The sequence below is a fragment of the Euprymna scolopes genome, chromosome 22 (assembly GCF_053919585.1).
Source record: "Euprymna scolopes isolate OS-2025 chromosome 22, ASM5391958v1, whole genome shotgun sequence".
Classification (NCBI taxonomy): domain Eukaryota; kingdom Metazoa; phylum Mollusca; class Cephalopoda; order Sepiida; family Sepiolidae; genus Euprymna; species Euprymna scolopes.
The window spans coordinates 48,696,905-48,709,048 of record NC_136503.1 but is presented as its reverse complement, the minus strand read 5'-3'; the positions used below and the strand labels follow the sequence as shown (position 1 = coordinate 48,709,048).

Sequence of the window (12,144 nt, the reverse complement as noted above, 5' to 3'; positions counted from 1 at the left end):
GTGCAAATTCGGAGTTCGACAAGATACATTTGAAGAAAGTCAGAGGTTATATCGGCCAAAACATTGAAAATAACACTCAAGATAAACAAGCCAAATAATACTAATTTACACTGTGCAACAAATTTCAGGTTAAAAAAAAATACATGCAACATAAGACGTTTTTTTAGTATAGGTAAAAACAGTACGACACAATCAGATTGACACACTGGTTCCCACCAGATCACCAAAGTTAAGCAACATTGAGCCTGGCCAGTACCAGATGGGTTTCCATTTGGGAAGGCTAGGCACTGTATGTACCTTCTGGGAAGGTTGGGCGTGGGGCCAGCACCTCACCCTGATAAAAAGAACTCTTCGCTACAAAAGCATCTACAAAGTTGCGGATAGCCTATGCCCCTCTAGGGACTCAAGGCTATGTTTTTTTGTTTTTTGTAAAATATCCCAATACTAAATCTGACTTATTTCTCTAAATGAAGCTCCATTTTCATGTACTATGAATCATATTTTATTATTATTGGTTATGAATGAAGAACACAGAATTGTCAGTTTAAACAACATTTGTCCTTTGGAAAAAAAACAAAAAAAAACAAAACAAAACTGTACCTAGTTCGACAAAAAAGGCCAGAAATAGATTTTTTTTTATGCTATTGTGCATATAAAGTGGCCACATATGTCCTATACTTTTTTGAGTGCTGCATTGTGTAATAAATGCTGATCTCAAAACTTGAGAAATTTATCAATCTTCATCTAAAAAAATCCTGAAATATAAAGTTATTTATAAAGTAAGATTTCTGGAAAAAAGTACACTTACCCGGATTAGAAATGGTAGAGTCCACATTCCTTTGTGGCGGTTTTGGCATTGAAGCCTGTTTACCTGGATCTGGCTGCACAGATTTAGCCTATAACACAAAAATATAGAAACAATAAAAACAAAGTTAATGCAACAAAGATATTACTGAACAATAAATCTTTTGATTAAATAGAAAATTCACACTCCAACATGGCCACTAAATCTGAAATCAGAAATATCAACCGGTGTTAATAAAAAAAATATATATATATATTTTTGCCCCCCCCTTTTTTTTTTCTATTTTTGCAAATAATTTGTTCTTAATTTGTTTACTTATTAACAAATAATAAAATCAAATTGCTTTTTATGATTGGAAATTTAAAAAAATATGTTTTAAATAGTTGAATTATCAACCAAACATCATTATATTAAAAACAACAAACAATCTATAATCTCACCTGTTTGTTAGTGTGTATGTTTGTATATATTGCTAAAACTTTGGAAACATGCGACCAACACTGACAAAATTTGTATCGTTTGGAAGCTCAGTTTCTCGGCCAACAAATACCCAAAAATTGGCCAAAAACATTAATTCTTTCATCGTCAACTGGGTCGTTTTTACAAGGAGGGGGTCATTTTTTTTTGCAAAGTCATCATATGCCTTCCAATGACTAGCCTTATTTCAAAACTCACTGACATCGTTTGTCACGGTGGGTGTGGGGACTAAACGGTTGGCTTTTTTTCACCTTCTTTTCCTCCTTCGCATTACAAGTTCAAGCCTGGCTACTGCAGCTAATTTTTTTTTTTTTTTGCGCTTGCACGGGTACTCACTGGTTGGTTAATTTTTTTTATTCTTTATGGTTCCGTTGCTTAATATCCTTACCATAAAACCTCTGAACACCCGGGCAACGTCAGCCTCCCGACTCCCGTTAGTCATTGGTAAATAACAAATTCAAACTTTTTTTATAAATGGACATTTTTTTTTTTTTTTTCAAACAAAAATTTAAATATAATACAAATTCACAATTTTATTCAATTACACATCATAGTAATGACATATCAAACCATCATCATCGGCGGTCACTCGTGTCCGAGTAAGACTGTCCTCCGTTGTGGCTTCTGTGGGTCCTCAGGTGAGCATAGAGCCCAATCCTAGACCCAATTTGTCTTGTGCAATTTGGGCAGATAAAGGTAGTGGTGGTGGGGTGGGGTTGGGTGTGTCTGGTTAATAATCTGTCCTTTCTGTGCTTGCGTTTATCCTCAGCAGCTTGATTTAGGTCACTACTATAAAGCGCAGCACCTTTGTGGACAGCGCTCCTCCATGCCAACCTGTTCCCAGCCACGTCCTCCCATGTCTCAAGGTCCATGTGAAACCGCTTTAGATTTGCTTTGATGTTGTCCTTATACCTCATCTTTTGGCCACCCTGGGCACGCTTTCCCTCAACAAGCTGAGAGTAAAAAATCTGTTTTGGGAGGCGGAGATCCGGCATTCGGACAACATGACCAGTCCATCTGAGCTGGCGTTGAGCAACAGTAGCGGTGATAGTGGGAATGTCAGCCTCACTCAGGACGCTGGTGTTGGTGCGTCGGTCCTTTCAACTAATTCTGAGGATTTTTCGGAGGCATCTTTGGTGGTACGTCTCCAGGGTTTTTACGTGCCTCCTGTATGTGTTCTCCCTGGATCGCCACCTTGTCGTGGTGGAGAACCTTGTGTGTTCCGATGAACCTGAGAGCGATGCCGTCCGGAGCCTAGGCTCCTGGTAGGGCCACCCATGGCGGTAAGGTTGAAGGGGAGGTTCCAGACAAAGAGTGATCCAAAAGACCTCAACGGCTGATGCGGCGGAGGATGACAATAATGACACAACGGCACTGAAGGCGGATGAAGGCTGCAACAGAAGAGAGTCTCCAGTCGTCGTGGTTCTCCATGCCATTGGAATCAGGCCCTCCTCTGCCAAGGGGCCGTGTGGTGGCTGCAGGCGCATCAGTCTCCCCACGTTAAAAGACATCACGCGCAGGCGTTCTCCCGAAAGGGAACACATCCTACTCTACATCATGGATGGAAAAGTCTTGTGACAGTTTTAGTCATTAAGCTCCCGGACTGAGGCAGAGAGAGCTCTCCCTTAATTCCCGGATAGAAAATGTCCTGTGGCGACCAGGAAGTGGTGACGGGAGCAGGACAGTGTAGTCTGGCAGCTCCTAGCTGCAACCTGGCACATAGGCGGTGGGTGCCAGATTCAGTCGCTAACCTCACGGACCGAGGCAGAAAGAGTTTTTCGGCAGCTGCATCCATGACTGAGCAGCCCTGTTTAGGATCCACTCTGCTCACCCCAGTAGGGGAGGGGGGGTTAGAAAAGGTACCCCTAAAAATACATATCAAACACAATATGTCCAAATAAATTGTTAAGGCAATTAATAATAGATTAAGACATTTTTGGAGGAGGGAGGGGGGGCGATCAGCACCGGTAAATATTTTAAATTTGGCAGCCATGACATGACATTTAACTGATCTTTTAAAATTAAAATAAAGAGTGGATACTTCTGTAGAAGAAATGAATAAGATAAATGTTAAATTTTTTCATTGCTTATACATTTTTTCTTGTTCCTATTTACTTGCCTCCCCACGAGGGCAGAGTTAGACATAAGATAGGTTTTTAATGAGGTCCAGCTCCCCAAAAAGGGAAACTCTGGATAGGAACAACAATAAAAATTGTCTCAGTCATTTAGGATTTCTCCTCTACTGACCGAGGACAGAAAAGATGAAGTGTAGCATCAGAACAGATACTACACTGCGATCTTGGTTGAACTGTGTCTTATGAGTGAATGCGATTATGTAATATGCAGTCTTAAAATTTCAGGAGATCTGTTTGATCATATCAGGAGTTTTTGAAGAGAAACTGTTTTCATTTTTCTGTAAAAGCTAAGTGACCGACCAAAGGCTCCCTTTTTTTATTAGCTGCTACACAGAGGTGTAGGAGAGAGGAGGGCCACTATTTCCAGGATTATTTCACTTGCCCGTGATCCACCCCTTAAAAATTCTGAGTGTTTAGCAAGCGGGTATCAAGTACCAATTTTAGTATAACTCCACCGAGGATTGAACTTCTTACCATTATCTATTAACTAGAGTTTAAAAATCACCAAAAAGTTTTCGGAAAAAAGAAATATTAATTTCTTTTTATCGTGATGACGTTTTCCTTTACTTTGATTAGAACCACTGAAGAAACCTGTTAAAAATACCTTAATTTTATTCTAAACAAGAAAAATGTGCGATTAATACAGTGGAAATGATCATATCGTTGTATTCAGTTTAGCATCCATTTTACATACTAGCATATATTGGACGGCTCTTAGAAATTGGCTTTCAAAGTGATATATCCTGCAAAAGAGATACATTCGTTTGAAATAGCTGAGTGGTCTTAGCTATTACATTCGAGTAATAATCTCGTATGTTGCCTTACTGAACGGGTGTTCATGGTCGGAGTTTGAAGGTTTTTGTGTGTCTTTTTGATGTCTCTACAAAGCTGGTCTACCAGTCAGTATTTATTGCTTAACCAGCTAATCATAGACTTGTGAGGAGGAATCCGGATATGCTCATATTCATTAAATCACAAAATAATTATCTTTGACTAGATATTTGTTTATCCCTCAGGTTCATTTCTATCACTTCTTTATTATTTTCCTTGACCTTCTTCTGTGAACTGACCTTGTTACCTTAACTGTTCTACATCTACTAACCCAAGAACTCCCATTAGCCATTCTTTCAACATATTAAGAACGGATATAATACACTAGCAGAACCCTAGTGAAAATGTGATATTTGCTTTCTTCATTTATCTACCTACATGATTTACTGTTAGAGATATTTCATTTGAAATAATACATTTATGTAAGATTTAATAACATTATGCAAAAAAAAAAAAAAAAATGTCTTCTGTAAAAATAATTGCCATTGTCAGTTAATTATTCAAGTACATATCACGAATATGTCTTTATGATATGTCCTCGAAATGTATATATTTGTTTGAAGTGGTTTTGGTTACAGCAATCGAGTAAGTAGCCTTAATAAATGGGTGTCCGTAGTCCTAACTAGTAATATCTTTAAATGTTAGGGTTTCAGCATATCTTTCAACATCTCCTCCTAGGCCGCTCTACCCATCCATATTTACACAAGCCAATCACATTCTTGTGAGAAGTAACCCGGATGTAATCATATTTATAACATCACTTTATTGAAAATCATGGTACTTTATATCTTTTTAAAATAGTTTCTTACTTCTTAACGTAAAAATAATGTTCAACTAAACATCCAACAATAAATAAAACCAAATTTTAACAGTTTTATTGTTACAATTTAAATTGCTTCAAAATAGATACTCTCTTCCTTCTATAATATAAACCTCGCCTGTCTGTTTAAATGTATGCATGTATGTATGTATGTATGTATGTATGTATGTATGTTTGTATATCTGCCTAAAACTTTCAACAGAGGCGACGGATTTTCACGAGATCGGTATTGTTTTGAAGCTCGACCCTTCCGACAACAAATATCGAAAAATTGGCCAAAAATATTAATTCTTCCACCCTCAACTGGGCACTTTTCAATAGGGAGGGGGGGTCGCTTTTTTCGTCGATATTTTTTAAAGTCATCCCCTCTTTTTGATTGACTAGCCTTAATTTAAACCTTCACCACTTCCGGTTTGGCAATGGGCGCAACGACAAAGACGTCACGTTTTTTTCTACATCCCCCCCCCTCTTTCACAGTATGGGTTTGAGCCTGCTTGCCTACTACCATTTTTTTTTTTTTTTTGCCCAACACAAGCCTCCAAACACCCGGGTAACGGCGGGTGCCCAGGCTAGTCTTAATAATAAAAATGATTGTCAGCTGAATATTCTTTAAATGAATAAATCGTCAATGATTGGGCAATCTCATCTTTTAATAAAGGGAGTGGCAGGTGATAATGTACGGATATGAAATTTGTTTAACGTATTATTGTATAGATTAAAAAGTTGTTTTAAACAAAAATAACTTGCAAGTTATTAGCAGATGATTATACTTACTATTGCATAATGCTAATGCTATTTTAGTTCATGGCCATTTTCTATGATAATTGGGACAAAATTTAGCCAGGAATTAAAGCAGTATTTTTTTTTAGAAAGATTAAAAATAGTGACTAACGTAAATATAGATCAAAAGTTTCTTCCTATCTCTAAGTGCAAAGTGGGCGATTTTTCTTTTGGTCATTTGAGAATGCTACATTTATTGAGCACTTGATGAAAATTATCACTGCTCACATTAGTTTCCTAGTGCTTTGTTTAAAAATATTTTTCATGATTGATTCTAAATTTCGAATAGAGGAATTTTAAATTTGAAGATTTGAGTCTTTTTTTTATATATAAATACTATCAGAATAATTCCATATATATATATATATATATATATATATATATAATGAGAATAATGGAAATAGTATTCCGAGGAGATAGATGAAAAAGAAACAAACCAAATTTAGCCTTTATTGTAAGACTATTTTCTGGGTGAATAAATTGAAGAAAATAAAATACCAGTACAATATTTGAAAATATACTTGTGAAAAGTATGACTTTGTTCTAATTTAGAACGAAAAAAAGTCGTTGAAATATTTGAAATTATACTTATTGTGAAAAGGATGCCTTGTAGCATTGTTAAAGAATAAAAGGTATTTTTGAAGGCTTACAATGCAGGAGTGTACAGTCGTTGTGAGCAGATAAATAAATAAATAAATTAATGATAAATTTTTTTATTATATTATTTTTATTTTATTTTATTTATATTTATTTATCTACCTGATTTTTTTTTTTTTTCAACTGTGAATGGTACTTATTCCAAAAGGTCCTTTCGGGTAATAACCCATCATCAGTGGAGAAACAAATCCTCTCTCTAGGCTGTAGATTGTAAAGTGTCTGTTTGTGAAAAAAAATATTTATTTATTTATCTGCTCATAACGACTGTACATTCCTGCATTGTAAACCTTCAAAGATATATTTGATTACTTTTCTATTTCAGAACGAATAAAGTCGTTGAAATATTTGAAAATATACTTGTTGTGAAAATAATGACTTTGTTCTATTTCAGAACAAAAAACATCGTTGTAAATTCCAAAAAACTTATAGCGTTGTGAACAGAATAAGATTTTTTTAACGAAATATAGCCGTTAATACATTTAGAAAGGTATGATGTAATTCGTATTCTTTTTGGAATAAATATGGCCGTTATAATTCAAATAACTGAAATGAAATGAATGCATTTTTGTTATGTAATTCATTTATTGACTATATGTATTCATTATTGTAGGTGGTGTTTTCTATGTGCGAGAGAGTTAACCTGTGTCTAAAATTAAATTATGTTCTTTTAATATGAGTTTACTTATTAATGGTTTGGTTGTCTTTGTTTTACGGCATATCAACCCTTTTCAGGTTATTTAATGCCGAATCCAGTGATTTTGAAAAACAATTTTTTAATAGAGTATATATATTTTTTTTAAGTTGGTTCCTATCTAACCCATAGTCGGGACCCTAACAGGTACTACCAGCCAAGGTTAGAGTGGACCTGGGAGCAATGGCAATCAAAGGGTGGCTCCACGCTTCCCAAAGCCCGCAAGCTGGGACCTCACTATCGGATATAGTTTAAGGTCATATCCAGGATCCTTATTAATGGTGATAAATTATAGAAACTTCCACGTTGTTTAATTGTGCTCGAATTTGCAATAAGCGCTGATTCAAAGAGTCTCCGTCGCAGTTTAGGAAATCACATCACAAACTATAAAACAAACATTAAAAACGAAGTGATAAGGATGGATTTGAGAGAAAAAAAAAAGGAAGATATAGGTTTGTTTGGAAGTTAATTTCTAAAAGCCGTCCTACAAATGCCAACATCTAAAACAGACATTATAAACCAAATATGATGATAGATGGATTTGAACTATGAAAGATGACATAACGGAACTGAAAGTGAATGCTTTATCTGCACGACCACTAAACAAACAAAAATATTGCCTTTTTATTATACTTAGTTTTGGAGTTTGGCATAGGGATCTCTCTATATAGATCTAAAAGAATCAAAAAAGTTCCAATAAAAAAAAAAAAAAAGGCTGTTAAATGCAAGAAACACACAATCTTGACTTAATCTATATTTATTTTCTTTTATCTTACTGATAGGAAAAGGATTCAGAATTATAGTAGCTTGTCTATGCATCCATACTTTCGCATCACACTGTATGTGTATCTGCAAGTGTGCGGTAGGGGGAGATTTTATAGATCTAAGATTTCCTGTTTTTGTTAGTTTCTCAAAATTTTCTCATGAAGAGAAAATCTTTCTTTTTTTTCTAAGCATAAAAAAAATGTTCATTACCTTTCTCTGAATTGGCAAAGTGCATTAATAGCATGACTTGGGCCACAGTGAAGTTCTTGTTGCCTTCCCATCGTCAGTAATTCATTTCACATCTATGTGTGAAGTTTAAATCAAACACCTTTAGGCTTCGCTAGTGACCCTATAGATAAAAACCTCATATATAGAAGTCTTAGCCAAAAGGTTTCAGTCTTTATCCTATATCAGAAGTCTGATTCTGCTGCAAGATAATTAAAGATTTTTGATAATAATCTATCTATTCTCACTACTAAAACCCAGAGCTGGAATCAGCCTTTGAAAAAACACTGCATTTTAACATCTATCAGAGAAATCACACTTTAGTCTCGAAAATATATTGTCCAATTTCTACTGTACACTCTTTAACCCTTATCCTCGAGTGGCCTCTTGGCCTTGATAATTGGTGATGCCTATGTAAAAATAAATAAATAAATAAATAAATTCTGATTCTTGTCTTGGGACCCCTTTCATTCTGGAAATCCGACCACACAGACACGTATTCCAAACTTTTATGACAATCATCAAAACCATGTAATTGAACATTTCACTTTCCATTCTGGTTGAAGAAATATCGATTTCTCAATCGACTGGCAGCCATCTCTTCCAAAAAGATAAGTACCTCTTTAACCGTCTTGTCATTTACAGACCTTGTTCATTCCAAACCAAAATATTATCCATTTTCTTACCAATGTCTTTAGATTTTGCTTTGTTAAAAGAAAAAAAATTTTTTTAAATAAAAATTATTTACCTAAACCATAACAGTATCCCCCCCCCCAATCACGGTCCTTTTTCTTGTCATGCCTGTTCACATTTATAAATATATTCCCATTTATAAATTATATATTTTATATAATCTTCTATGTGTTGTGTTTATTGATAGTTTCTTCAAACCTCAAAAGAGAGTTAAGGAACGGATAGTTACTTAATAGTTAAAAAAAATTATTTTCATTTGAATTCAGAAAATTATTTGTTTGCTTCTGGTCTCCTGGTGCAACATGCTACAGTAGGTCCGGAATACAGGTTGTTGTTGACTAACGACTGTTATTAGTTACAACAAACTAATAGTCATTATCACAAAGCCATAATTTATCAAAATTTTCTTAAATCTGATTTTTAAAACAATTAGTTCAGTCATTTTATTACTTCAACTTTAAAAAATTCTTACGTAACATCACACCAAAATTAGAAACCCAGCGTTCAACAGATGGAAAGTTCTTAAAATGGAAAAGTCCATTTGATGTTAGGTAAATGGTGGAAGAAGAGAAAATCTTTTGCAGCTGTGGTAGGAAGACAAGTTCTTGATGTAAATATCTTACAAGAAGGAACCAGAGACTGAAGCTTACTTCAGCCCATTTTCTGGAAATAATATAAAGATCAGCAACATCTCTTCTGTGAAAAAGAGATCATTTCCCACTCGACTGCGAAGTTGGTTTTGTAATTCGTCAAGGCAAGAAAGAATGATCTTTATAAGTATTAATAAAACAATGTATACACATAACTTCAGTGTGAAATAAACTGATTTGTTAGTTATAGAGGTTGAGATTTACATATTTCTATTCTAAAAAAAATATTCACACATAGGTGTGAAAAGAGAAGAAATGGTTTTAAAATATGATAGTTTTAATTCCTACCCACATACATTGATATTTTGAGGTCAAAAGGAATCAAAGAGAATACCTGTTCAGCCTCAGGAAATGACATCATCTGCTAGACTACCTCACTCTTTTCGAGTGGGATGTAATCATTTTCTGCTAAATGCATTCATGAGGGAGTGGCAATGGGACTATACAAGTATCTCTGTTCTCTTTTTACAGAGCTGGATATTTCCTAAATTGAAAACGGAACTTGCGTCTAACTTTGCCCTCATTCGGAGGCAAGTAGATAGGGACGCATAACACTTATTGGATAAAATAAACGCTTTGAAAGAAAAACAAAACTGAAAATAGCTGAAAGGTGAATAGTTGAAAAATCAAATTTAGGATTTATTTTGTAAACAAAATCGAAATGGCTGATTTGATGAAATCAGTGAAAAATAAAACAAGTTCATGTTGGGGTTTAGTTTACATTTTAAGTGAAATAATGAAATGAAAATTATTTATTGTTTAAAAATCATATCAAGTGATAACATAAACAAATGTAGGCTTATCTTTGACATTTTCATAATGGATTTCAAACCTATTTTTGTTTTGTATTTTAAAAGGTGGGCAGTCTAGAGAAAGAGATAGAGAGCGAGAGAGCGAGAGAAACACAAAGACAGAAAAAGTGAGAGAAAGTAGAATGAGAGAGAGAGAAGCAAAAGTGTGAAAGTGTAGGATTGTAAGAGAGGCAGTGAGAGAGAGAGGCAAAAGTGTGAGAGAGAGAGGCAAAAGTGTGTGAGAGAGAGAGAGAGGCAAAAGTGTGTGAGAGAGAGAGGCAAAAGTGTGTGAGAGAGAGAGGCAAAAGTGTGTGAGAGAGAGAGGCAAAAGTGTGTGAGAGAGAGAGAGAGGCAAAAGTGTGTGAGAGAGAGAGGCAAAAGTGTGTGAGAGAGAGGCAAAAGTGCGGGAGAGAGAGAGAGAGAGGCAAAAGTGCGTGAGAGAGAGAGAGAGGCAAAAGTGCGTGAGAGAGAGGCAAAAGTGTGCGTGCATGAGAGAGAGAGAGAGAGAGAGAGGCAAAAGCGTGCGTGCGTGAGAGAGAGAGAGAGGCAAAAGCGTGCGTGCGTGAGAGAGAGAGGCAAAAGCGTGCGTGCGTGAGAGAGAGAGGCAAAAGCGTGCGTGCGTGAGAGAGAGAGAGGCAAAAGCGTGCGTGCGTGAGAGAGAGAGAGGCAAAAGCGTGCGTGCGTGAGAGAGAGAGAGGCAAAAGCGTGCGTGCGTGAGAGAGAGAGAGGCAAAAGCGTGCGTGCGTGAGAGAGAGAGAGAGGCAAAAGCGTGCGTGCGTGAGAGAGAGAGAGAGGCAAAAGCATGCGTGTGTGAGAGAGGCAAAAGCGTGCGTGCGTGAAAGAGGCAAGAGCGTACGTGCGTGTGTGTGTGAGGCAAGAGCGTGCGTGCGTGTGTGAGAGAGAGGCAAGAGCGTGCGTGCGTGTGAGAGAGGCAAAAGTGTGCGTGCGTGTGAGAGAGAAACAGGGGCAAAAGTGTGAGAGAAACAGGGGCAAAAGTGTGAGAGAGAGAAACAGGGGCAAAAGTGTGAGAGAGAGAAACAGGGGCAAAAGTGTGAGAGAGAGAAACAGGGGCAAAAGTGTGTGAGAGAGAGAGAGAGGGGCAAAAGTGTGTGAGAGAGAGAGAAACAGGGGCAAAAGTGTGTGAGAGAGAGAGAGAGGGGCAAAAGTGTGTGAGAGAGAGAGAGAGGGGCAAAAGTGTGTGAGAGAGAGAGAGAGGGGCAAAAGTGTGTGAGAGAGAGAGAGGGGCAAAAGTGTGTGAGAGAGAGAGAGGGGCAAAAGTGTGTGAGAGAGAGAGAGGGGCAAAAGTGTGAGAGAGAGGGAGAGGGGCAAAAGTGTGAGAGAGAGGGAGAGGGGCAAAAGTGTGAGAGAGAGGGAGAGGGGCAAAAGTGTGAGAGAGAGGGAGAGGGGCAAAAGTGTGAGAGAGAGGGAGAGGGGCAAAAGTGTGAGAGAGAGGGAGAGGGGCAAAAATGTGAGAGAGAGGGAGAAGGGCAAAAATGTAAGAGAGAGGGAAAAGGGCAAAAGTGTGAGAGAGAGGGAAAAGGGCAAAAGTGTGAGAGAGAGAGAGAGAGAGGGGCAAAAGTGTGAAAGAGAGAGAGGGGGGCAAAAGTGTGAAGAGAGAGAGAGAGAAGCAAAAGGGTGAAAGAGAGAGAGAGAAGCAAAAGGGTGAAAGAGAGAGAGAGAGAAGCAAAAGTGAGAGAGAGAGAGAAGCAAAAGTGAGAGAGAGAAGCAAAAGTGAGAGAGAGAGAAGCAAAAGTGAGAGAGAGAGAAGCAAAAGTGAGAGAGAGAGAAGCAAAAGTGAGAGAGAGAGAGAAGCAAAAGTGAGAG

The 12,144-nt window shown here is 37.1% G+C and overlaps 1 protein-coding gene across 2 annotated transcripts in view; it reads right to left on the bottom strand.

Moving 5' to 3' along the window:
• LOC145243426 (uncharacterized) overlaps window positions 1-12,144 on the bottom strand; it is a 163,357-nt gene that overhangs the window by 126,398 nt on the left and 24,815 nt on the right. For both annotated transcript variants that reach the window (XM_080106312.1, XM_080106310.1), the window contains exon 2: window positions 809-896. In XM_080106312.1, coding sequence (XP_079962438.1) covers window positions 809-896 — 88 coding nt within the window. The remainder of the gene's footprint in view (window positions 1-808; window positions 897-12,144) is intronic.